The sequence below is a fragment of the Apteryx mantelli genome, chromosome 4 (genome assembly GCF_036417845.1).
Source record: "Apteryx mantelli isolate bAptMan1 chromosome 4, bAptMan1.hap1, whole genome shotgun sequence".
Lineage (NCBI taxonomy): Eukaryota > Metazoa > Chordata > Aves > Apterygiformes > Apterygidae > Apteryx > Apteryx mantelli.
The window spans coordinates 54,384,844-54,407,961 of NC_089981.1; the positions used below are offsets into that span (position 1 = coordinate 54,384,844).

General features: G+C 35.6%; 1 protein-coding gene across 1 annotated transcript in view; it reads right to left on the reverse strand.

Annotated features, from left to right (window-relative positions):
• The window catches only part of RYR3 (ryanodine receptor 3), a 223,046-nt gene that overhangs the window by 167,480 nt on the left and 32,448 nt on the right, over positions 1-23,118 (reverse strand). Inside the window, exons 11-15 of the mRNA XM_067295678.1 lie at positions 16,932-17,105; positions 11,040-11,161; positions 5,033-5,201; positions 4,002-4,137; positions 490-585 (exon numbers count right to left, since the gene is read on the reverse strand). Coding sequence (XP_067151779.1) covers positions 490-585; positions 4,002-4,137; positions 5,033-5,201; positions 11,040-11,161; positions 16,932-17,105 — 697 coding nt within the window. The remainder of the gene's footprint in view (positions 1-489; positions 586-4,001; positions 4,138-5,032; positions 5,202-11,039; positions 11,162-16,931; positions 17,106-23,118) is intronic.

Genomic DNA, 23,118 nt, shown 5'->3' on the forward strand with positions numbered 1-23,118 from the left:
TTAATTTCTGTTTTTTTGATAATAGACACAATTTAAAAAGCATTTGTGAAGACGGCAAGTTTAGTTCCTCTTCAATGAGATACAGTTTTTAGTAGGGAGCATTGTGTGGTGTTTTGACCTTTTGTTGAGCATCTCATAGTGCAAAAAATGCCTTTATAAGTATTATTTGTAGTTCTGCCCACCACCTACTCCTGTGCTATTTGATAGCAATGGAACAATATTGTTGATACTGTCTGACCCAATTAATTATTTTACTGAAGTCATCTGCAACAATGATTGGATGTGAAATTGCACATACCAAATGTATGAAAACAAAAAATGACAAGAAAAAAATTGTTTTAAAGTAATTTATTTGGTTAAAAAAGAATCATGCACAATATGTATTTTCTGATGCATGCTTTTTTTAAGCTAAGCTGCTGGCATGTATGATGTAAGATAGTTATGTACGATGTATTGATAGCTAGTTTACATTTATAAAGTGAGCCTCACCTGAGGAAGATTCTAATCTGTCCAATTTACTTATTAACCAATCAAGGTTACTGGAGAACTGAGTACAATTGTTTCTGTTGCCACGAATGAGAGCAGCTGAAAGAAAAACAGAAGGTATAGTTTTATAACACTAGATTTTTTCAATCACCAATGTTAATCATGCATATTTTAACATAATTTTATAATAACTAAATAAAAATAATAAATCCTCTTTTTTGTCCATGAGCCAAATAAACTTTATCTATTTATAAGAGGTCACTACATAGATTTTATTTGAACTGTTTAAACTCAAGAAATTAGAAAGGGAATCTGGGGGTTTTGTAATTGTTTTTTCAATTTAAATTTTACCCAGCTCAGAGATCATATTTGTTACCATTTGATATTTGTTTGGTCGCTAATACAAAAAGCATTCAAGACCAAGCACAATTTAGAATTAGTGTATTGATATTTAATGTTTCTCAGACAGTCAGTTTCTTCATGTATCTGCAGAAGGCTACACACAGGGCAGCGCCTCCACCAAAGTGTTAAAAGGGAAGATCTACTGTATGTACAGAGTAGGTCTACTGACAGATTTATAAATATGCATTGCATATATGCATGTATGATGTAAGCCTTCTGGAGTGGCTTTAGGAAAGAGATTGGGAAGAAAGGGCTGTCATTATCAAGGTAATTCATTCAGCATTCTTTTAATGAGATTCACATAGAACGCACATTGTCCTTTCAAGAACAGCAGCACTTAACCAATATTCCCAAGTGCCTCACCCTCATTATGTCATTCGCAGCCTATCCTACAGCAGGAAAAGCGCCAGCATATTTCTTGAAAAGATGGCAGTTATGAACAGAATACTGCCAATAAAAACCACTCATATATATTCCTTGTATGCTCTTAACTGTACACAGATACAGAGGATCACAAAGAACAAGTCACTCATAAGATGATTCATTCTGGTGGACCACATATAGTCTCAGTTTATAGGGTGAACTTCAGGCTTATTGTTGGGGCACTATCCTGGGAGTTCCTATTCCAAACACTGTTTAACATAAAAAACATACTAAATTGTAGGGTTTTCTAGTTTCTGATCCTTTTTCCTACCACTAGCCTGTGCTTCCTGCAATTCCAGCTTCAACAAAAGAGACAGATTGACTCCACTCTGCCTAACCAAATGTGAAACATAGTCATCTCTTAGAAGATGAAAATACTAGCTTAGAAAGTGGACTTTGTGAGAAAATGTGCCAACCACTAGAATATTATATAAAAGATGGGCTATCTTCCAGCATTTTAAAGAGAAGAAGAAATCCTGTTCAGTTCTTTGAATAGTTGTAGATGCCCACCCTCAGGAGTTGGTGCTCAGGGTTACAAGCTAGATAGAAATGCTTCACCTGAGTTCCAGAACCTTGGAAATGAGTACATCCCACTGAACAGCTCTTGCCCCCCAATTCAGTATGAAAACTTTTTGGTCTGCCTTTCAGAGACACAGTCTATAATCTCCCTAAGGCACTGCAGGGTGAACACAGTTGGGCAGCTATAGGTTCTGAGTTTCATTCACAAGACCAGGCACCTAAGGATGAAGCATCAAAGTGGCTAAGTTATTAATGAGATCAAACTCTTACTCCGGCTATCCTAATTGGCATTAACATATATCCTTGAAAATAATAATTGGTACGATTGTTATCAGTAAAAATGCTTTCTTATTTTTCTTCCAAATTTTTGCATACAAACAATGGTAATTTTTAAAACAAAACAACAAATTGAAATGAAGAATATATTCTTCCCAGCAATTAATCTCAAAACACTGTGAAAACAGCAATTCATTGAATAAAAATATTTTTGTTTCTGTGTGCTTGAAGAAACAGAAGATGATCTACAGCAGTAAATTAAGATTCCAGGATTTTCAGGGAGATTCAGATGCTTAGCCTTACTTCATTCTGGAAAGAGGTAGGTACCAAAATACTTCTGAAAATCGAGACTTCAGAAATAAGCATGAAGATTACTCTGCTTTCCTCTAAGGGTTAAGGATACTACTTTTAACTTCTCTAATACTCATTAGGAGGTATGGATACAGGGAATCCATAGTAGAAGCTTCAGTAGAGGTCACAGTTAGAAAAGTAATTTTAAAAAAGTATATATAATACATTTTAACACAGAGATTATACAGGAAGGCTTTCTCATTTAAAAATCCTTCAAAAAAAGCTAAATAGACAAATCCTAAAAATGTGTTATAGTAACAAGGAATTAAGATTTTCAATAACGTGAATGTCAACAACTGACATAACTTCTAAATAGCACGTACTTTCTGAAGTACAGGCTCAAGTGCAGGTTGGGTACCGCTCTTCAGCTCCACTTTCTGATTAAAACATGTTATAGAACAGATAGTGTTCATCAGCACAGAACACAATGTTATTTGACTTCACTGAAAGTTCAGCAGCAGTCAAGTTTTTAAGCAATGCTGATTTTTTTCTTCCAGAAGTTATCACCGATCACAGAAAAATAGCATATTGTATACAATTGTCACGGATTTTTATTATGAAGCATGTAACTAAATAATTATTTATTACAATAGAACAAGTGTGTTTAAGAACTACCTGCAGAAGAAAATCAAGACAACATGTGAAAAGGCCTACACAGCCCCAAAGAGGTTGTTTCTTCCTACTTTTCTTTAAACTCATAAGACTGTAGTAAAATGCAGGCAATCACATCATCATGCCATCTTAAGCAATGAGAGGATTTCACCAGAAGCACCTGCACTTCTCTGCTAAATGACTAATCTCATGCTTCAAAGCCCACTTCTGGTTTGTTTTATTCTTGTTCTAATTTTGACTTGCTTATTTTACTGTGGTTAAGGACTAACTTTCTTTGTAATGAAAGTAGAATGTATCTAAAACTCCAAAAGGAGACAAGAGTCTCCTATATGAGGAATTATGCTACTTAGGGATCAAATTTGTGATTTACAGAAATACATACATAAATACATGCTTCTACTACTTTGCCATGGAATTTTGGCCCTACTGCAACACAGGAGGGATTCATTCTGCAGAGCCTAGCACTGAAATTGAAAAATTCTTTTACTTTTTGTTTTATTTAATTATTGTTATTAACTATAAGTCTAAGCCTCCATTGATAAATGGATTCTGTAGATCTTAAAGTCCTGAATATTAATTTTAGGCTCCCCTTCATCTTAATTTAAAAAGACTTTTTTCATGTTTTTCTAAATTTTTAAAATAGTAACTCAAGGCTACTTGCACACCACATTTTTTTTTAAAGAGATGTAAACGTGGCAAGATGCATCAAAATTCTTTTTATTTTTTGGTGTTGATTTATTTTTCTGCTCTATAATTACTCAGTAAACTCCATTCCCTATAATATATATCACTAAGTATTTACAAGAAATTGTGTAATTAGCATGATAAAATGAATGACACACGAAGTATTCTTCTGTGGTGGAGAAGCAGCAAGTAAAATATAAAGAATACATATCCTGATTTTTCACTACGTAGATTATTACAGAACTTACCTAACAATTTGTAAAGGAGATTCAGAATTTCTTTCCATGCTGTACCATTTTCTTCTATTGCAATTCCTGCAAAATGAGCTGCGCTATTGTAGTCATTTAAGCAATCAATGCAATTCAAAACTAGAGCCAGCATTCCCTAAACACATATGACAGAGAGGAAAACCAATTGTACATGAAAAAGCATTTGTTGTCCTTTTAGTACATTTTCTATTGTACGTATTAAAAAGGTTTATCACCTTAGATAAGAAACTATCAGGCTTACAAGATTTGAATATGTATCTTTCTATACCAAAATCATTCTTTTTAGAGAATGATACAATACTATTCCTTACTTATCTAAGGGTTATAAGAAGTAAGGAATAAACAAAGCTGACAGGAAGACTTTTATAATTTTTGTGAACAGAATCTTATTTACATAGAAAAAAGTTTAAATTTATATACAAAGCAATTTTTGTTGATTAAAAATGGTACTGAGAACCTGCAAGCAGTTTAAACATGCTTACAAATACTGTAAAATGTATCTTCTATGTATATAGAAGCATAACTATGTTTTCAGAGAGTAGCAATCCTAGAATTATACAATATATATCCTTCTCAAAAACTAACATTGGCCCAGTTTCTAGAGGTAAAAAGCTCCTGTTTCATACCCTGATAGACAAGCAAGACATCAAAAATAAAATCTATCATTGATCCAGGTTTTATTGGTCATTTGAGGCACCCATAATTTCAGAAAGAAACTTTTTTTTGTCATAATGGTATCTTTTAACAATGGCACTTATTTAAAGATGCTCAGAAGACAGAAATATTAAGACCAAATTTTAGCAGAGAAAGCTTGTGGGCTGGGACCAATATGAAAGTGAAAAATATGTAACAACAACTTATTGTATAGCTTTACAATCTATTATATGTCAACTATATATCTTTACACACAAATCATACATGTGTCTTGAAAATAACATTTAGATTCCTCTCAATGTTTGTAACAGGATATACTGAAAATTAAAGTAATGCAACAATTCCTCTTTCTGTACCTCTTCTTTGAATAGATTTTGTCTGTTCTTGAGTGAACGAAGTTTGCTTTGCTTATCTTCATGCTCCAGTTCTTCTTTGGGAGGCAGGAAGTAAGTAATCAGGTCTTGCAGAGTCTGAACCATCTCCTCAACAGGCAGGGCAATGGGTGATAGTGTTCTATTGTTTCCACTACGGAAAACAAAAACCAAAAAGAGTTGCAGTGTTGTTTTCACAAAATAATTTATAGTAGTGCATAGCAGCCTCTTTTCTGATTAAAATTAAATTGGTCCTTGTTATAGATATAGCTCAGGATACAAACAACTGATCTGAATTGCAAATCATCCAAACATCTACTGTTTGGGTGTCCAGCACTCAAAGCTTCCTGGAGTGGAATCACAGTTCATCTTCTGCACTGACATAAAGTGAGAGAAAGAGAACAAAAAATTGAAAAAAAGAGAAGAAAAAAAGAAACAAAATAAGTAAGCAGAATGATGAAACAAAAATGAAGGATACAGCGAAGTCCTATCTTACAGAAATTGATTTTGTTTAGATGCTTTAAATCTTATTGATAATATGGCTGTATTATACAGACGATCTAAAATAGCAGCAGTTACTGAAGCTATACACTCCCAGCTTCCTAGACAAAGGATACAAAATAACATGTAATCCTAAACTACTTCTACATCAACTCTATATAGGAGATAACAAAGGGTGTAATTTAAAAATACGAAGCATTTCGAAGAATTTCAGTTCTTTGTAAAATAGTAACATTTCTTTCCTGTTCAAGCATTTGTTCAAACAACCTTGGGTGACAATCTGATTTTTAAGGTTCTGAGTCACTATTATAAACAGTATAATCTAGGAGGAGCTGACTGATGACAGAGGTGGCTTTGTTTTTAGGAAATACAAGAGAGTAGTTTGGTCCCTTGTGATACTGCATAAATAATGTTGTTTTAAACAAACATACACCTATAGAGGGTCCTGTGCAAGCAAATTCTTAAATATAAACTCATTTTTCTTTATAACCTATAATTATTATCTCTCTAATAGAAAACCCTCTAAGTCAATGGTAATTCAGGTGAAAGAAACAGGCAGTAATAAAAGGATGACTGATTGATTATCATGATTGAAACTTCTGCAAAACAATATAAAAAAAAGTCTCTTTAGAAGAATCTTCCAAAGGAATTAAGCTATGTACATTACTATATGGCAAAGAAGAGAGAAAACATTAGTCTGAAACAACTGCTGTTGTCATTTTCTCCTCACTTAAATGTTAGTCATTGTCAGATTATACAAGCAGAAGACAATTTATGAAACAATGAAGCACATAAACCTATATGGTTTAATATTTCTCCATTAGTGTTGCCTGAAAATGTGAAATGAAACGCAGAAATGAAAACAACTCTTCAGAAAGCCAAATCTCGCAGGGGAGAGAAAGTCCTAATTGACTTTCAGTATAAAGCTTTGAGAAACTTGGGTCACTCAGAGATAGTAAAACCTGATGTTGCTCTGTTCCTATTGAAGAGATATGAAGATCGACATGCAGAACAGCATTTGTCTCAAATGCTCTAATTTTTTTCCCCTCCGTTACCTCTATAGCCTTCAAGTAATATTAAACATAGAAAGAGCAGTAAGTGAAATGTTCTGTGGTTGTTAACAGACATGGGACCAAACAAAAAAACAAAACAAAAAGCCTCAATAACTGAACATTACCAAAATTTAGGAATATTCAGAAGAAATATTTATACTGAGATGAAAGATGTGAACAATTCCTTTCTAGAACACTTGGGTTGTCTAGCTGTCTCTTTGCATTGCTCCTCTACTCTTTCACTAGACTGAGGCAACTCACATCTCAAGACTCTTGATTTCATTTGTGTATTCTTATACATTTATCTCAGCAATTATAAATGAATACATATAGTCTTTTACCCTAAACATACTCAGACAAAAAAGAAAGATATAGAAGAGGTCTAATGAAGGAAACATGGAACTTTCACTGAATTGAAGATCTACATCTTGCTGTCTGTTAAAGAATATTATCCTGTAAGTTTAGTAATGCAAGACAAATGTCAGGAATAATTTACTCTTAAGAATGAGGGGGGGAAATGCAAAAATACAACTACATATATAAGACAATTTTCATGACACTTTCCTTCACTATCTGAATTCTAATGCCTTTATCAGAATAGTCACTTTAGACCTATTTTCATTTAAAGTCTCAAGCTTATTGGGTAACTAAGGTCTGATCAAGTTAATCTAAACTGATAAGTGACAGAAGAGCTTTGAACAAATTGACAAGCCAGATGATATACAGCCATTGAACAAATCTTTTTCAGCACAACATATACCTTCAAGGGAAAAAACTTAAGCTGAAGTCAGTGCAATAACAAAGTGAAAGCCAGTCAAATTTCGGTTCAGAAAATCTTTTTTTAAATATAAATAATATTGTTTAAATACAGGCTTGAATTCCCAAAAGCCTGCAAAAAAACCAAGAGCTCCCTAAAACTAAGGATGAAGTTTGATAAATGTGGTATGCTTCTTACTGAATTTGCCATTTGTTCATTAAAATTCAAGATCTCCTGAGGGAGGTAAAGGCTCTTAAAATCAGCAATACATACATTTCGATAGACTGTCTTAATGATATAATGTTCAGCATGTTTGTTTTGCTCTTGGCTACAATTGAATTTTTCTTTGAAAAGGAAAGTATTATGTTACTTCATATGTGTGGCAAGGTCATTAGGCAACTACTTACTAACTATAGCTCTGTATATAACCTTTTCAATGAATCAAGATCATGACAGAGCAAGTCCGGTGTCTTACTAAATTGTTCAAGTTCCCTGACTTCCTTATTTTCTTTATAGTAGTGACTCCATGCTTAGAGTACACATATACTGCATGTTTCACAATGTCCTGCTGTCAAAGGGTTTTGGTGTTTTGACTTGTGGAAATAGCTGTGACTGTTTCCAAATTAGTTTTGGGATTTTATTACACAGTTAATGGAATAGTCCAGCCCCAGATCATTCTTGCTAAGGTATAATTACTAACATCGTTGCCCTCCAGTAGAGCAAAGATTTTGGAAAAGAAATACAATTTAGAAAAAGAAAGCAGGTTTAGAAAAGAAGCAGGAGGTTTTACAGCATGGATGGTTACAAAGATACAGGTAAACCTTTGCAGCCAAGATATTGAAGGTAGTAAGTTGGTACTCTCCTCTTAGACATGAAGAGATATCTGTTTTGTACTTCCTTTTATCATTTCTTTGCATGGGTTTGGTATTGCTATGGATTCCCACCCTAGTTTTGGTCTGAACATTAAGAATCTATTTTCCTTTCAGTTACAGGTTTGACAAATCTAACTAGAGTTGGCTACAATCTTTGGTCTACTAAAAAAAAGTGGAAAAATTAGGAAAAAATAATATTCTCAAGATCTAGCTATTGTAGAATGAAATCACCCCCTTACCAATGGAGTTACACCGGGATCATTTAACTTATCTTCTTCAAAGAAATTAGGAACTGCATTAGGATTCAGTTTGCTTCGGGCTTCCAGGTATTGCTTTTCATTTAAAGAGTCACAAATAAGCTGAGTTCTACCTCTTTAATGGTATTATTCTTTTTTATACATCAACATGACAAACTTAAATTAATTGGAGTTAAATTAATTGGAGTGTCCTGGAGGCAGCAGGGCACTAAGTAGGATCGCAACCCTGGACTTCAGGAGAGCAAACTTTGGCCTCTTCAGGGACCTACTTGGAGGAATCCCATGGGTTAGGGCCCTAGAAGGAAGGGGGATCCAAGAGAGCTGGTTAATATTCAAACATCACCTCCTCCAGGCTCAAGAGCGGTGCATCCCTATGAGTAGGAAGTCAAGCAAAGGAGACCTGCACGGATGAGCAAGGAGCTCCTGGCAAAACTCAACCAGAAGAAGGAAGTATACAGAAAGTGGAAAGGGGGACAGACCACTTGGGAGGAATATAGGAACACTGTCAGAGTATGCAGGGATGCGACGAGGAAGGCTAAGGCCCGTTTGGAATTAAATCTGGCTAGAGATGTCAAGGACAACAAGAAGGGCTTCTTCAAATACCTCAGTAGCAAGAGGAAGACTAGGGAAAATGTGGGCCCTTTGCTGAATGGGGTGGGTGCCCTGGTGATGAAGGATGCAGACAAGGCAGAGTTACTGAATGCCTTCTTTGCTTCAGTCTTTACTGCTGAGGCCAGCCCTCAGGAACCCCAGACCCTGGAGGCAAGAGAGAAAGTCTGGAGGAAGGAAGACTTTCCCTTGGTCGAGGAGAATCGGGTTAGAGATCATTTAAGCAAACTTGACACCCACAAATCCATGGGCCCCGATGGGATGCACCCACGAGTGCTGAGGGAGCTGGCGGACGTTATTGCTAAGCCATTCTCCACCATCTTTGAAAGGTCATGGAGAACAGGAGAGGTGCCTGAAGACTGGAAGAAAGCCAATGTCACCCCAATCTTCAAAAAAGGCAAGAAGGATGACCCAGGGAACTACAGGCCAGTCAGCCTCACCTGCATCCCTGGAAAGGTGATGGAGCAGCTCATCCTGGAGGCCATCTCCAAGCATGTGGAGGACAAGAAAGTGATCAGGAGTAGTCAGCATGGCTTCTCCAAGGGGAAATCACGCTTAACCAGTCTGATAGCCTTCTATGATGGAATGTCTGGCTGGGTAGATGAGGGGAGAGCAGTGGATGTTGTCTCCCTTGACTTCAGCAAGGCTTTTGACACTGTCTCCCATGACATCCTCATAGACAAGCTCAGGAAGTGTGGGCTGGATGAGTGGACAGTGAGGTGGATTGAGAACTGGCTGAATGGCAGAGCTCAGAGGGTTGTGATCAGCAGCGCAGAGTCTAGTTGGAGGCCTGTAGCTAGCGGTGTCCCCCAGGGGTCAGTCCTGGGTCCAGCCCTGTTCAACTTCTTCATCAATGACCTGGATGAAGGGACAGAGTGCACCCTCAGCCTCCAAGTTTGCTGATGATACAAAACTGGGAGGAGTGGCGGATACACCAGAGGTCTGTGCTTGCCATTCAGAGAGACCTGGACAGGCTGGAGAGGTGGGCAGAGAGGAACCTCATGAAGTTCAACAAAGGCAAGTGCAGGGTCCTGCACCTGGGGAGGAATAACCCCATGCATCAGTACAGGTTGGGGGTTGACCTGCTGGAAAGCAGCTCTGCCGAGAAGGAGCTGGGAGTGCTGGTGGACACCAAGTCAAGCATGAGGCAGCAATGTGCCCTTGTGGCCAAGAAGGCCAATGGTATCCTGGGGTGCATCAGGAAGAGTGTTGCCAGCAGGTCGAGGGAGGTGATTCTCCCCCTCTACTCAGCCCTGCTGAGGCCACATCTGGAGTACTGCGTCCAGTTCTGGGCTCCCCAGTACAAGAGGGATGTGGCACTACTGGAGCAAGTCCAGCAAAGGGCTACAAAGATGATTAGGGGACTGGAGCATCTCTCTTATGAGGAAAGGCTGAGAGAGCTTGGCCTGTTTAGCTTGGAGAAGAGAAGGCTGAGAGAAGATCTTATCAATGTGTACAAGTATCTGAAGGGAGGGTGTCGAGAGGATGGAGCCAGACTCTTTTCAGTGGTGCCCAGTGACAGGACATGAGGCAACGGGCACAAACTGAAACACAGACAGTTCCATCTGAACATGAGGAAATACTTTTTCACTGTGAGGGTGACAGAGCACTGGAACAGGTTGCCCAGAGAGGTTGTGGAGTTTCCTTCTCTGGAGATATTCAAAACCCGCCTGGATGCAATCCTGTGCAATATGCTCTAGGTGACCCTGCTTGAGCAGGGGGTTTGGACTAGATGATCTCCAGAGGTTCCTTCCAACCTCAGCGATTCTGTGATTCTGTGATTCTGTAATTACAATATATTGCTAATAGTTTCTGAATACAAATATCTGAAAGTTGGAAGTCTTTTTTTTCTTTTTTTTTTAGAGAAATTCCTATCATTTCAGAATACTTTGAAAAAAAAAAAAACACCATAAAAATGAGTGGAGATAAGATGGTAACAACTACCTTATAAATTTGCTGAATAAGCTTGTAGTATTGCGAATGATTCGAGCAGCCTGGGATTCTTCATGCTGACATCTTTGTAAGGTTAGACCATCATCCATATGGCCTTCTTGGTGTAGTATAACCTATTGAAAGTCAATAATAACAATAATTATTTAAAAACCTTTGTGCTTTTAAATTTTTGTAATTCTTATTTCAATATTGTTCTGAAAACAATTAATGATTACATATATACCAAGCTATTACCTGGTATTCACTTTATCTGAATACTTACTAATTAATCATTTTTATTAATTACAAAGTTGTCATTCTCATATAAAAGGTATTCAGAGAAGACATTTTAATGTAACTCTGTTCTCCAGTAACTTGTTAAATGTATGTGCTTATCAAACATTTTCCATTCAAAACTAAAAATACCATTTTTCGTAAATTCTGCCTGTCAGGCAAAGAAGGTCTTCTCTGTCTTATGCTTCACTTACTAAAAGATTCATCCACGAGAAGACTACTTACAGGAAAATCAAGCTGGAGTGACAAAAATCTTCATAAAAATTACAGCACAGCTGAAGAAGCAAAAATACTTGCTACTAACTTCTGATTCATATAACTATTCTCTTCGCATTATTTAGATTCTCATCATAATCAGATCACCTTTCCTAAACATGAGATCTCTACAAAACACTGTAGGAACTTCAAGCGGTAACAGAAACCCTTCAGTGGGTTTTAATGTTTTCCTTGAAGTAAATACTCAGCTTCCCAAAAAGCCAGTTTAGTTTTTCAACATGACATAAAAATAAGTTTAGATTACTTTGAATCATTAAAATTCTACAGCACTCTTACAAAAATAAAGTGATTCATCCTGCTGCTTTTCCTAAAACATAATTTATTGAATTTTCCACTGAGAAATGTGTTTTTCTGTATTTCTTACTATACTCACTCTGGCTCTAAGATATTCAAAATTTGCTGCCCAACATCTTAGTCAGTTGAATAATTTTGTAGGTCCTGAATAGTTAATAGAATAAATTGACGCTATACTAATGGTTACTGGTTCTGACTCAAATGGGAAGGTTACTTACCAACAACTTTTCTACATACTGGAATACAGATATACCAAAGCACTGTATAGCGATGCTTTTTTGTATACAGCAGGATCAAAAGTGCACACATGTTGTTCCTTTCAAGCCGCTGAGGAAGTGCTCATAGTAAAAGGGGTACACAATTCCCTGTGAGCTTATCTGGACCCCAGAATGCATGGAACTGTGATGGACAAGACTGGGAAGACACTTTTGAATGAGCGTATTGATAATACATCTAAAAGGAGAATAGTTATAGAAACTTACAGTTACTTTTTCTTCAAGTACTTCTTTATACAGTCATACTGTGGGTGACTTCATTAGCTGACGTCTCACTGTTTACATAAAGAGTCCTGGGGTCTTTTAACTGAACAATAACTAAAAAACTGTTCTTTCCATCACAAAACTAACAAGAAAAGCTCTGACAATTGGATAATGCTCACTCAACCCATGCAAGTAGCTCCAGATTTTGAAAATGATGCTACAGAAATGAAAACATTTGGCAGATGGGATACTAAAGCTGCTACACCTCGCAAAGTATTTGCACCTTCACCATTTTATAGCAGACCTTAACAGTCAGTCTTCTCCCTGAGATGGGGGAAAAGAGAAGAAGCCTGTTAGATGGGCCTGATTTTCCCTATTATTTTGACAAAAATGGTAACTACCAGGGCTATTCTTACTGGAAAATGGAGAAAGGAAAAAGTACCTGTTGGTTCAAGATGAGACCTGCTGTCCCATCAAAGATAGAAGAACAAAACTTAAATCCCAGTAAGAAGTAAGTCCTTGACAGGATGAAAAACCCTCAACTAAATCCTCCAGAAACATCACAGTGACAGGAAACTGCTATTTAGAAATCTGGTAAGTAGACCATGGCCAGAGGCATCCAGCATTGACTGCAACAATTCCCCAGATAAACCATTTCCTTGCATATAAAGAGGGATGTGGCACTGCCTTGCTTCTTGAGGTACAGCAGAGCATTGGAATCAACCATCACCCTAGGTGACAGGACGTGAATGCAAAACACCTGGTATTTGTTTCTCCACTCTTTGAGCTTCAGCATGCTGGAGTTCTGCAGGACACCATAAGCCCAGACCTGCTAAAGCACAGAAGCAAGCTCCCTAACTGAAAAGATAGGCATCCATCACTCAGTCTGGATGGTGAAGGAATGTGGAATAGAATACTGATGTGAACATCAGCACTACTTGGCAAAGTCCTGAATCCTTGGCTTGCCAAGATCTCAGAAACAGAGATAGAACTGATCCAAAATTCGGACAGAAATCATGCAACACAGGCCTCATAAATGCTGCCAGTTGATCCACAATCTCTAACATATCTGTATCTTGCAAAAACAGCACAACAGTTAAGATATTTAAAACTACACCAAACCCAGACAACAGAAATTTTTTACTCAGCATTTTAAGTATTTTATAACAGAACTAGCACCGTCCTCATTTTCTGCTCTCCGGAATTGCTGCTGCTGTCAGTGACGATGGCTAGGTTATGTGAAAAAATACCCTCAGCCCCCTGCAGAAATAAGGTATTTCTCAATCCTTTTAGGACTGCAGAGGGATACTGCCAATAGTGCAGGACAGCTTAAGAAGGATTAGAGTGACTGAGAGTGAAAATCTCCTGATAGAACAATGGTGGAGTATGCACGCTAAGCTCTGATTTCACTTTTACTATAAAAGAATAAATTGGACACGAAATTTATAGGGATTCACATACCCAAATTTGCTTACAAAATAATAGTGTATATTAGCAAACTTTGTAGAGGAAAAAACCCTGTTTCTTGCCCCCACAGGAGGCAATTTAATTTCCAGGAAATGAAAGAGTTTGGTGTTTCTTCCATTTAGAGGCACTTAACACGAGAGAAGTCTTCAGGTGAGAGAGCAACAAAAGATTTTGAGTCTTTAAATAAGAATAAACCATTTTGGAAGGACAACAAAGTGACAGGCAATTATGCAGGTTCTCCAAGTCCCTTGCTACTGAACAAAAAACTAGTAAAATATTAAACTCCACAGGAAACTGTTGCAAAAGTCTTCACTGAATACAGAGGAAGAATCTACATGCTGCCTTTTCAAAAAGTTATACTGGAATTTCCGGGGAGAGAGAATTCCATGGCCAAAGCTGGTGACAGAAAGGAAGGGATTAACCTTCATTGTGGGAATAAATCTCTTGCCAAGAAAATACTGAATAGCACACAAAGAAGAATTTCTCTGATCAGCTGGGTTATTGAGAAGAACTGAAGGGAATGGACACCCACTGCCCTTTTATGATCGTGTGCACTGCATAAGTACATGAGATTGTGCCCAAGGGTGCTGTTGAGGACTAACATTTTTGTATTACAGTGTTTTTGTATAGGTATTCTCTTGTGAATGTATATACATACAGTTATTAAAGAAGAATTCCAATTTCTGATCAATAGTGAACTTTCTTTCTCATGTTTTAATTATACATTCAAGTTGTGAAAAATCTACTCATTCGGAATCAAGGAATCCTTTGGAAATAATGCAGAGTATGAGAAGGTAGTACTAAACCCCTTTACTCTGAATGGAATGTAAATATATTTTGAAAAGATAACAGGTCATTTGCCTCTAATTAGGAATATATTTATAGCCTATAATCAACAGGTCAAGAGCAAGATCTTTTACAACTTTGGAAATTAAAAAAAATCTTTGTACAAGTTTTAAATAACTTTTAAATCCATTCATAAAGTACCTCTCTACTACAATGCGTCCAAGACTGTTCTGACTTCCTACTTCTTTCGAAAGAGGAAGAACACAGGGTAGCCATTTTTTTAAAAGAATGTATCAGCTTAAAGGAAAATGTTTTCTTGGTTATGTGGCTTTCTAGAACTACTCCATAAAATAATGCAAAATGCCCAAAGAATCTCTAACAATATACTAAGTAAAGATTATTTATATTTTTAAAGAAAACTGTAAATGCTTTAAAAAGCTGAAAAGCTTTTAAAAGAGGGAAATCAGTTCTAATGCCAGTTCTGTTTGCCATGACCTTTCGAAGATAATCGATAGTGGCTTCTCAGTGAAATCCGCCAGCTCCCTCAGCACTTGTGGGTGCATTCCATGAGGGCCCAGGGACTTGTGTATGTCCAGTTTGTTTAAACGTTCCCTAACGTGGATCTCCTCCACCAAAGGTAAGTCTTCCTTCTTCCAAATTTTCACACTGGTCTCAGGGACCTGGAACTGCTGAAGGCAGGTCTAATCAGTAAAGACCAAGACAAAGAAGGCACTAAGTACCTTGGCCTTTTCTGTGTCCTTTGTCACCAGGTTCCCCGCCCCATTCAAGCAGCAGGCCCACCTTTCCCCTAGTCTTCCTTTTGCTCTTGCTGTACCTGAAGGAGCCTTTTGTGCTGCCCTTTGCATCAGCTGCAGATAGGCTTTGACTTTCCTAATCCCGTTCCTGCACCCTCGGACAAGCATCCCTGCATTCCTCCTGGGTCATCTGTCCTTCCTTCCACCTCTTGTACGCCTTTTTATAACTGAGTTTTGTCAGGCACTCCTTCTTCATCCATGCAGGCCTTTTGCCACCTTTATTTGATTTCCTGCTCACCTGGGATGAAGCATTCTTCTGTGTGTTTGGCTAATTTTATATTAGTAGAAATATGAGAAGATTTCACAAACGCCCCAAACCAAATCAATTTATCAACTGATTCTTTCTCCTCTTCTGCTAATACTACCACCTTTAAAGTTATTAAAAAAAACCCTGCTCAACAAAAAAAAAAGCCTGCTCAACAAAAATAAAAACTGTTAAAATTGAAGCTTTTTTCCTATCCTTTTCATTTTAAACATTTAACCGAATAATGTTTCATCAGTAAATAGAAGCTTCGTTAACATATTCTTTCCTGGACCAGAGACAACCCATTCGTATCAACACAAACGTTATGTTGCCAAGGATGAGAAACATTTTTTCAATGTTCAGCTCTAGATGTAAAGGAAGACAACTGTCCAGTGCAGAAGAATAACTAACTAAAAAAAAAAACAACCTTCATTTGGTTCTTTTTGAAAATCTTAACACAGGAAATAAAATTCTGTAAAAAGTTTGGGTTTTTTTCCCCAATGGCTGTAAATAAAGACTTAAGTTATGAAAAACAGAATTTTTGTGCACATAAGTTTCAATAAGTAAAACTTAAAGTACTTCTGATTGCGATAGTTACACTATGAAAACAAATTTTCCATGAAAGAAGATGTTTAATTTGTTTAGGACTGACTTCACATTGTACTACAATATATATTTCCAGTACTTTTCCTAACTGAGGCCAATTGTAAACCAAGGGGCCTTGATACCACAGTACAGTTACATTGAAGGCAGGAAGTTGTTACTTAAGAAATGGCCCTAGAAAGCACTCAAGTCTCTCGAGGGATATTAATGAACAAATTTAATTTCCATTTCATACAATATATTCAATAAAAATTTCTAAATCTCCAGTGAATGTACAATGATTTACAAATTTAAGTCCTTAAACAAATAAAAATAGATTTTAGAAAAAAGGATTCGATCGTCTAAATAAGGAATTTCAGTATTTTACTGAAGTGCCCGAAATAAAAATTGAGTCTGAAGTAGACATTTCTTTTGGCAAGAAAAATAGTTAAGTACATTTCTTAGTGGCAAGTTTTTCTTCAGTTATGTAATTAGCATTTTTTTCCACTCCTGGAGTCAAACCATCACACCATTTTCAATAAAACAGCACAAAGCAATTAAACACATAACTGCTACGTTAGCAGGATGGTAGAAATCAGGACAGACTAAAATTGTTATGCAACTAATGTTTATTCAGCAAGTAATTTTAAAAAATGCAAAAACTTACCTTTCTTTTCAAGAGACCTAAACGTGCTGATTTAGCATCTTGTGCTTTGTAAGTCAACCACAAGGCACTGGCCACATGTTGGATGAAGCAGATTGAATCACCATACTTTATTTCTGGGACCCCCATTCCATCTATGTCACGTTTAAGAGCAGAATCCTGTTTCTCCTTTAACTCCTAGGAACATAAAACAAAAGTTTGGATTTAGTCTCTGTACTGAAAAGGAATAAACCATTGAATTCTACTGAAGAATAACATTTATAATATTGATGTTGTTAAGATACAGCTAAAAGCTCATTTCACATAAATCCTCATTTTCTCCATCAGATTGATCGGTCAGATTATAACTGAATAAAAATCATTTCACATTGGAAGTAACAGCATTTTCACTGCAACAAGAAAAATCAATTAAAAATTATTAGCACATAAAGCTGTAAACAAAAAAAATTAAAAAATAAATATTTAACCTAACATAAAATTACTGATTTAATCAAGGTCCCAATTTAGTAGAGTCTACTACAATTTTCAAATTTTTAGTTTAAATATAAAAACAGAAACACTACTAGAAAAATATTTTGAAATTCAGTTAAAATATTTTTATGCTAGCGAATTTTATGCCTGCAACTTGCATATGCAGATAAAAACACATCTGCACTGCAACAACCAGCAAAGAAGAAAATATTCATTTTGACAGCAAGTAAAATTTGTCTTTTATGTTTATCATCTTTCTAAGACAAATGGGATTTTTTCATATCTCTTTTAAAGGTACTGCTCAATTCTTTGTTGGAATACAGTACAATTTTGTAAGCCCAAGTCCATTACTGAATCCCATTATTCACCATTCACAATCAGATGATTTTATGACCCCAGCACAGTAGCAAGAACCATATTAAAAAAGAAAATAAGTTTTATTTCTGAAACTGAATTCGGGAATAGGAAGACAATTATACAGTGGGTTCTGTAATAGCAGAGTGTGGATGTGTGGGTGCACATGTGTTTATGTGTGTGCAATTAAACAAAAAAGCTAAGGAAATAAAATAACTGGAAGATATCATTTTTCTGTGATTCCAAATGCTCTAATGTACTTAACTGTAAGTGTGATAATATGTCAGTAATCAAACAAAATCTGTGAGTCATTGATATACAGCTCAAATTATTATATGTTTAACAGGCTTCTTATTTCTTTATTGTTTAGTGAATGCTCAATATTATTTGTGTAGTAAAAAGAACTTTTATCTTAACTCTGCTATCCACTTTCATTTAAAGGGAATTTAGCTGTCACATTTCAATAATAATTTTAGTCTAAGCAGACAGCGTTGTAACACCAAGACAAAGTGTAATGAAATTACAACACTTTCCTTGGGGATACCATTACAATATCAAGACCATGGGGAAATCATGCCACATCTTATTTAAGTGGATCATGTAGAGGTAAAAATGAACTCTTTCAATACACATTTATGGTGAGGCCATTAAGAAATGAAGAATACAGTAAATAGCATAAGTTCATTAACTGTCAATAATTAATCATTTGGCTTTTACACAGCCCCCTGAAGATGTAAAGCATTTTTCTTAATTATTGTATCTGTATCATGAAGCAAACATTAATGAAAATGTCAATGAAAGAAGTCATAATGTGGTAACGAGCTACATCAGTTAAGTTACTGTTTGAATAAAATAAAATAAAGTTATATTGGTCCTTTTTGACAATATTAAACATAAATTTTTTTTTTTCAAAATTTCAGAAATGAAGCTACAGAATTAATTTGGGGAGTTGAAAGGCTGTTTTCGCTTTAAGCAATACAGCATAAATTCCTCTCCGTGATGTTTTGCTCTTTGCACTCCATCCAGTTTCTCCAGGACTTCAGCCAAGTCATTTGATAGCAGTGTACAAAGAGAGGGAGTATCTTATAACAGCTGAAAAGTGTAGTCACAAAAAGACTACTGGGGGGGGTGTAAAAAAGAAAAAAAGCCCTTTTATATAAATATTTGTACATATCTTAGTAGGAAAAAATCCAAGGATTTTCACCTTCAAAACTCCCTCTTCACAACCTATGCTCAGTTTAACTCCCTCAAGTCAGGAATGAATCAAGCTGAAGAAAACTGATGACACCAGGATTCTGGAAGAGGGTGAGGGAAAAAATAAGAACAGTATCAAGACAGACAGAAAGCAAAGAAGAAAGGAGGAAGTGAGGAGAGGAGGGAGGAAAGAAAAAGAACGAAAGAACTGGGAGGCAAGGCTGACAGAAGAAATATGTAACTTTTACAAGATATTAATATACTAGAAGAATGGTAGGATTTAGAAAAATGAAAGAATTCCTACATGATAGTAGGAGGATAAAGAATGGCAGCATGAACTGGACAAAGAAATAAAAGCAATTGTCTTACAATGATTTTTTAACAGTTTTCCTGTAAAACGTAGTAGGGAAAAAGTTCCTAATACTTTAACAGTTTGTTTATCTATCCCTAAAAATAGTTAGGCAACCTGACTAATGAACCGTTATTAAGACTAACCAATGGGGGCTATGGAAAATTATGTTTCTGGAGTTGCATGCTGTTATTGTATTAAAAATAATGCCATAGGCTACACCAATTTAACACAAGAAAAAGATACAAAAAAAAAAGTCTACAACTATAAGAACAGAAGACTGATACATTGAGCTGAGGGTGTTAGTGAGTTTACTCTTCTGTACACTTTCACTCCTACACCCCAGTATGCAAGAAAAATCTTAAATTTATCTTCTACTTTCTCTTCTCATATAAAATAATGAGAAAAGGTATCTTAATACTGCATCTGAAATGCAGTGCTTATTTGGCAATGATAATTGTAAAATATGAACTTATGAATAAATACTTGAACATGTGGCAACTACTGTATATAAAGGACTCTAATACCTATCATCTTATTCCAAAAATATTATTAAAATATCATATTCCAAAAATAATTATTAAACTTTATGATTACTACTAAACTATTACAGCATCCTAATGCCATCTTGAGCCCCTAAGATAGCTACATGCTGGCAGTAATATTAAAATGATATCAAATCCTACTGCATGAGTCATCTGTGACTTTTGAACGTGTCAGAATGTTATTTACTCAGACTACACTAATAATTTCTTCATTGTCAGCTGTGTATACCATCAAGGAAATAAAATAAGAAATCTCAAATATTAACTCTTGGCTACAATAATTTTTAAAGAAATAAACATTTTTAATATGCTTTTGTTCTTCACTTAATTTATTCTCCAAGAAATATAAGCAGCATCAGGGTTCTGCTCAGTGAAGTATACTGAGCCAAGTACTGTGCTGCAATGAGAACATCCCATTTCAAAACAGGATTCCATCTGTTGTAGAGAAACTGCTGTCTCTGGTCACAAGACATTGCAGAACTGTTGCCTTAAAATATAAAGGCTGACATTTTAAAACTTTGTCAAAAGTGGGCCCCATATTAAACCTAGAAATTTCAGGGTTTTCCAAAGAATTCAGGTGCATGAAAAATTAGTTTTCAGTAGTCTGCAGTAGACAAAGACATATTGTTGTTTTTATTCAAAGCAGCACCATAAAATATAATGTTTTCTCAAAAGTGTCTTACACATATTCATTCACTTTTTTAAAAGCTCCTATTCTGTTCTAATAAGGACATATTAAGGAAAATTCTAATTTGAATTTATACTTTAAAAATATAATATAATCCAAATTCCAGTGTTCTTGGGCAAAAGCAAACAAAACAGTGAAAGTAAAATACATTACAAATGTGACTGCAGGTTCTGAAAAGCCAGGAACACAGAAGAATGCTGAAGTGGTATGTAAAAATATTGAAGATGAAGGTATGTTGTTTCAGTAAGAGGGTCTCTATAACAACTGTTGGAAAAATAAGACTTTAAGCCATATGTTACAAGCTCCTTGGCAAGCCTTGGATTTGGTGTCCTCCACACAGCTCTGCCTACTGGCAAAAAGCATCTGTTTTTTCACAAAAAACTGCTTTGCTAGCTTTCAAATTGGGAAGAATAGCTCAATGGAGAGATGTTTTATTTCCTTTTGGGTACTCTGCAGCAATGTACATTCTGAGCAACCTGGCCTAAATTCAATGTTGACCCTGCTTTGAGCAGAAGTTTGGACTAGATGACCGCCCAAGGTCCCTTCCAACTTGGATTATTCTATAATTCTGAATTGCAGGATTGCTGTAAACAGCCCAGGTGTCGCAAAACCCTGTGTTTAAGGATCAGCACACAACTGGAGATGAAGCATGTTGGTATTAGACAGTTATCTTGAAATTTCCCTTAATTCATGCCAGATTAAGGTAAAAGCAAGTAAAAACATTGCTTGATCAAGAAAATGCACAAGAGAAAGCACAGTTACAAAGAAATATGTACAGAAATTAAAAGATAATCCCACTTACATATACGTAGTTTAACTATTAGTTCTACAGTTTTTTTCCTCAAGCTCTATATAATCAGTGCTATTTCTTCAGGTTGGCCTTAAGAATCCACACCTTCTTACAGCCCAGATCAGTCTCTGGAGTTTATTTTTCACCTTTAAAACCCTCATCCTTCTCTTTTCAGGAAGAGGTTTAACCCTCCTGTTATCACTGTTCGTTCCTTTCAGTTTTGGAAAGGCTTACACTCTAGCCATGGCCCAGTGCAGCTCTCACCAGCCCAGACAGTAAACTGTTACAGTTACTCTTACTCTTGGCTTAGGTAAAAGCAAATTTATAACCTATTGTGAGGTTATTTTTTCCATACAGCAGAGTACAAATCTTAGGATCATGAGATACTGAACTTTTATTTCATATAAAAATGTGCATTAACAATCATGTTACATACAAACACAGTAAAAGGGATTAACACATTACTGATTTATTACTGACTTCCAAGTAATTACTGTTGTGCAAGTCCATTTGGGATTATAACAAATTTCCCAAATGTGTCTTTGAGGCAATACCTCAACAGCCAAATATGGTATGTTTATTCAATAGAAAAGAAACAATTTAGTATACATATGCATGTATACATTTTATATGTAAACATGCATGTATATATTTTATATATAAACATTTATATATTTAAATTTTATATATTTATATACATAACAATATTATATTTTTTATTATAATAATATTAATATTTTATAACAGGGCCTATCATAGGGGCTATTATAAAAGTCTCTGCATAGCATCATACATACAATTTACTTTACATAGCTGTTACACTACAGAGGGAACCAAAAAATTATTTGGTGAGCATCTAGCAATCTGAGGAAATTTCCTGATAGTTTTTCAATTATTCTGATTGGTTAAAATAAGTATTCTCAGTCATACTAATAAAATAAACATAGTTATTTTAACCCTGCTAAAAAGGAGTATTTGCTTTACTATAGTAACAAAAGTCTAGCCTCTGTCAAGACTCTAGATGCTAGATTTTACATAGTATGTATCAAACCTTTGAAATTGTCTTTCACCACCCTTCATGACCATAAAGCATTCAAAATTACATGGAACAATTAATATCTCATATCCAATCACGAACTCTATTGTGGCAGCTACAGCAACTAAAAGTAATATCATGAAAGCATGTACAAATTTTTCATTGTCTTTGGTACAGTAATCTTTCACCTTTTTGGAAAAAAGTTATTCATTCTGCCTACCTCTGTATGCATTCTTCATCCCCTCTCATCCATACTGTTTTTTTTTTCAGTTAGAAACAGTAAAGAAACTAGTATCACACAATTAGCACGCTCATTAAAGCACAGTTTGAAAACATGCTTTAGAAATCACTGACTACATAACTGCATTGAAACATTCTGCTTATAATTCTTCTATCAGCACACTGCATAAAGAATAACAAGGGCAGAATTCTGCCCAATTAATTGAATTCAATGATGATAGAACTGGAGGGAATGACTTTCTAATGACATTTTGTCTAACTAAAATGATTCTACAACAATATTACAGTCGGATTAAATCACAGAATCTTGTATTAGTTTTCAATTTTGTTTTTTAATGTGTTAATAATTTACTATAGAATTCATGTTATCCCATCTCTTCAAGAAAACCTTTGTTACTCTCTATTCAAGCTATTTATCCTTGCATTTAAACGTATTATCCCTGTCAACTGCTTTATTCTTTCAATAGTTTATAAAGTAGTTGAACCAACTCAGATCTAGCATTTGAGTGTTCCATACTTAAGA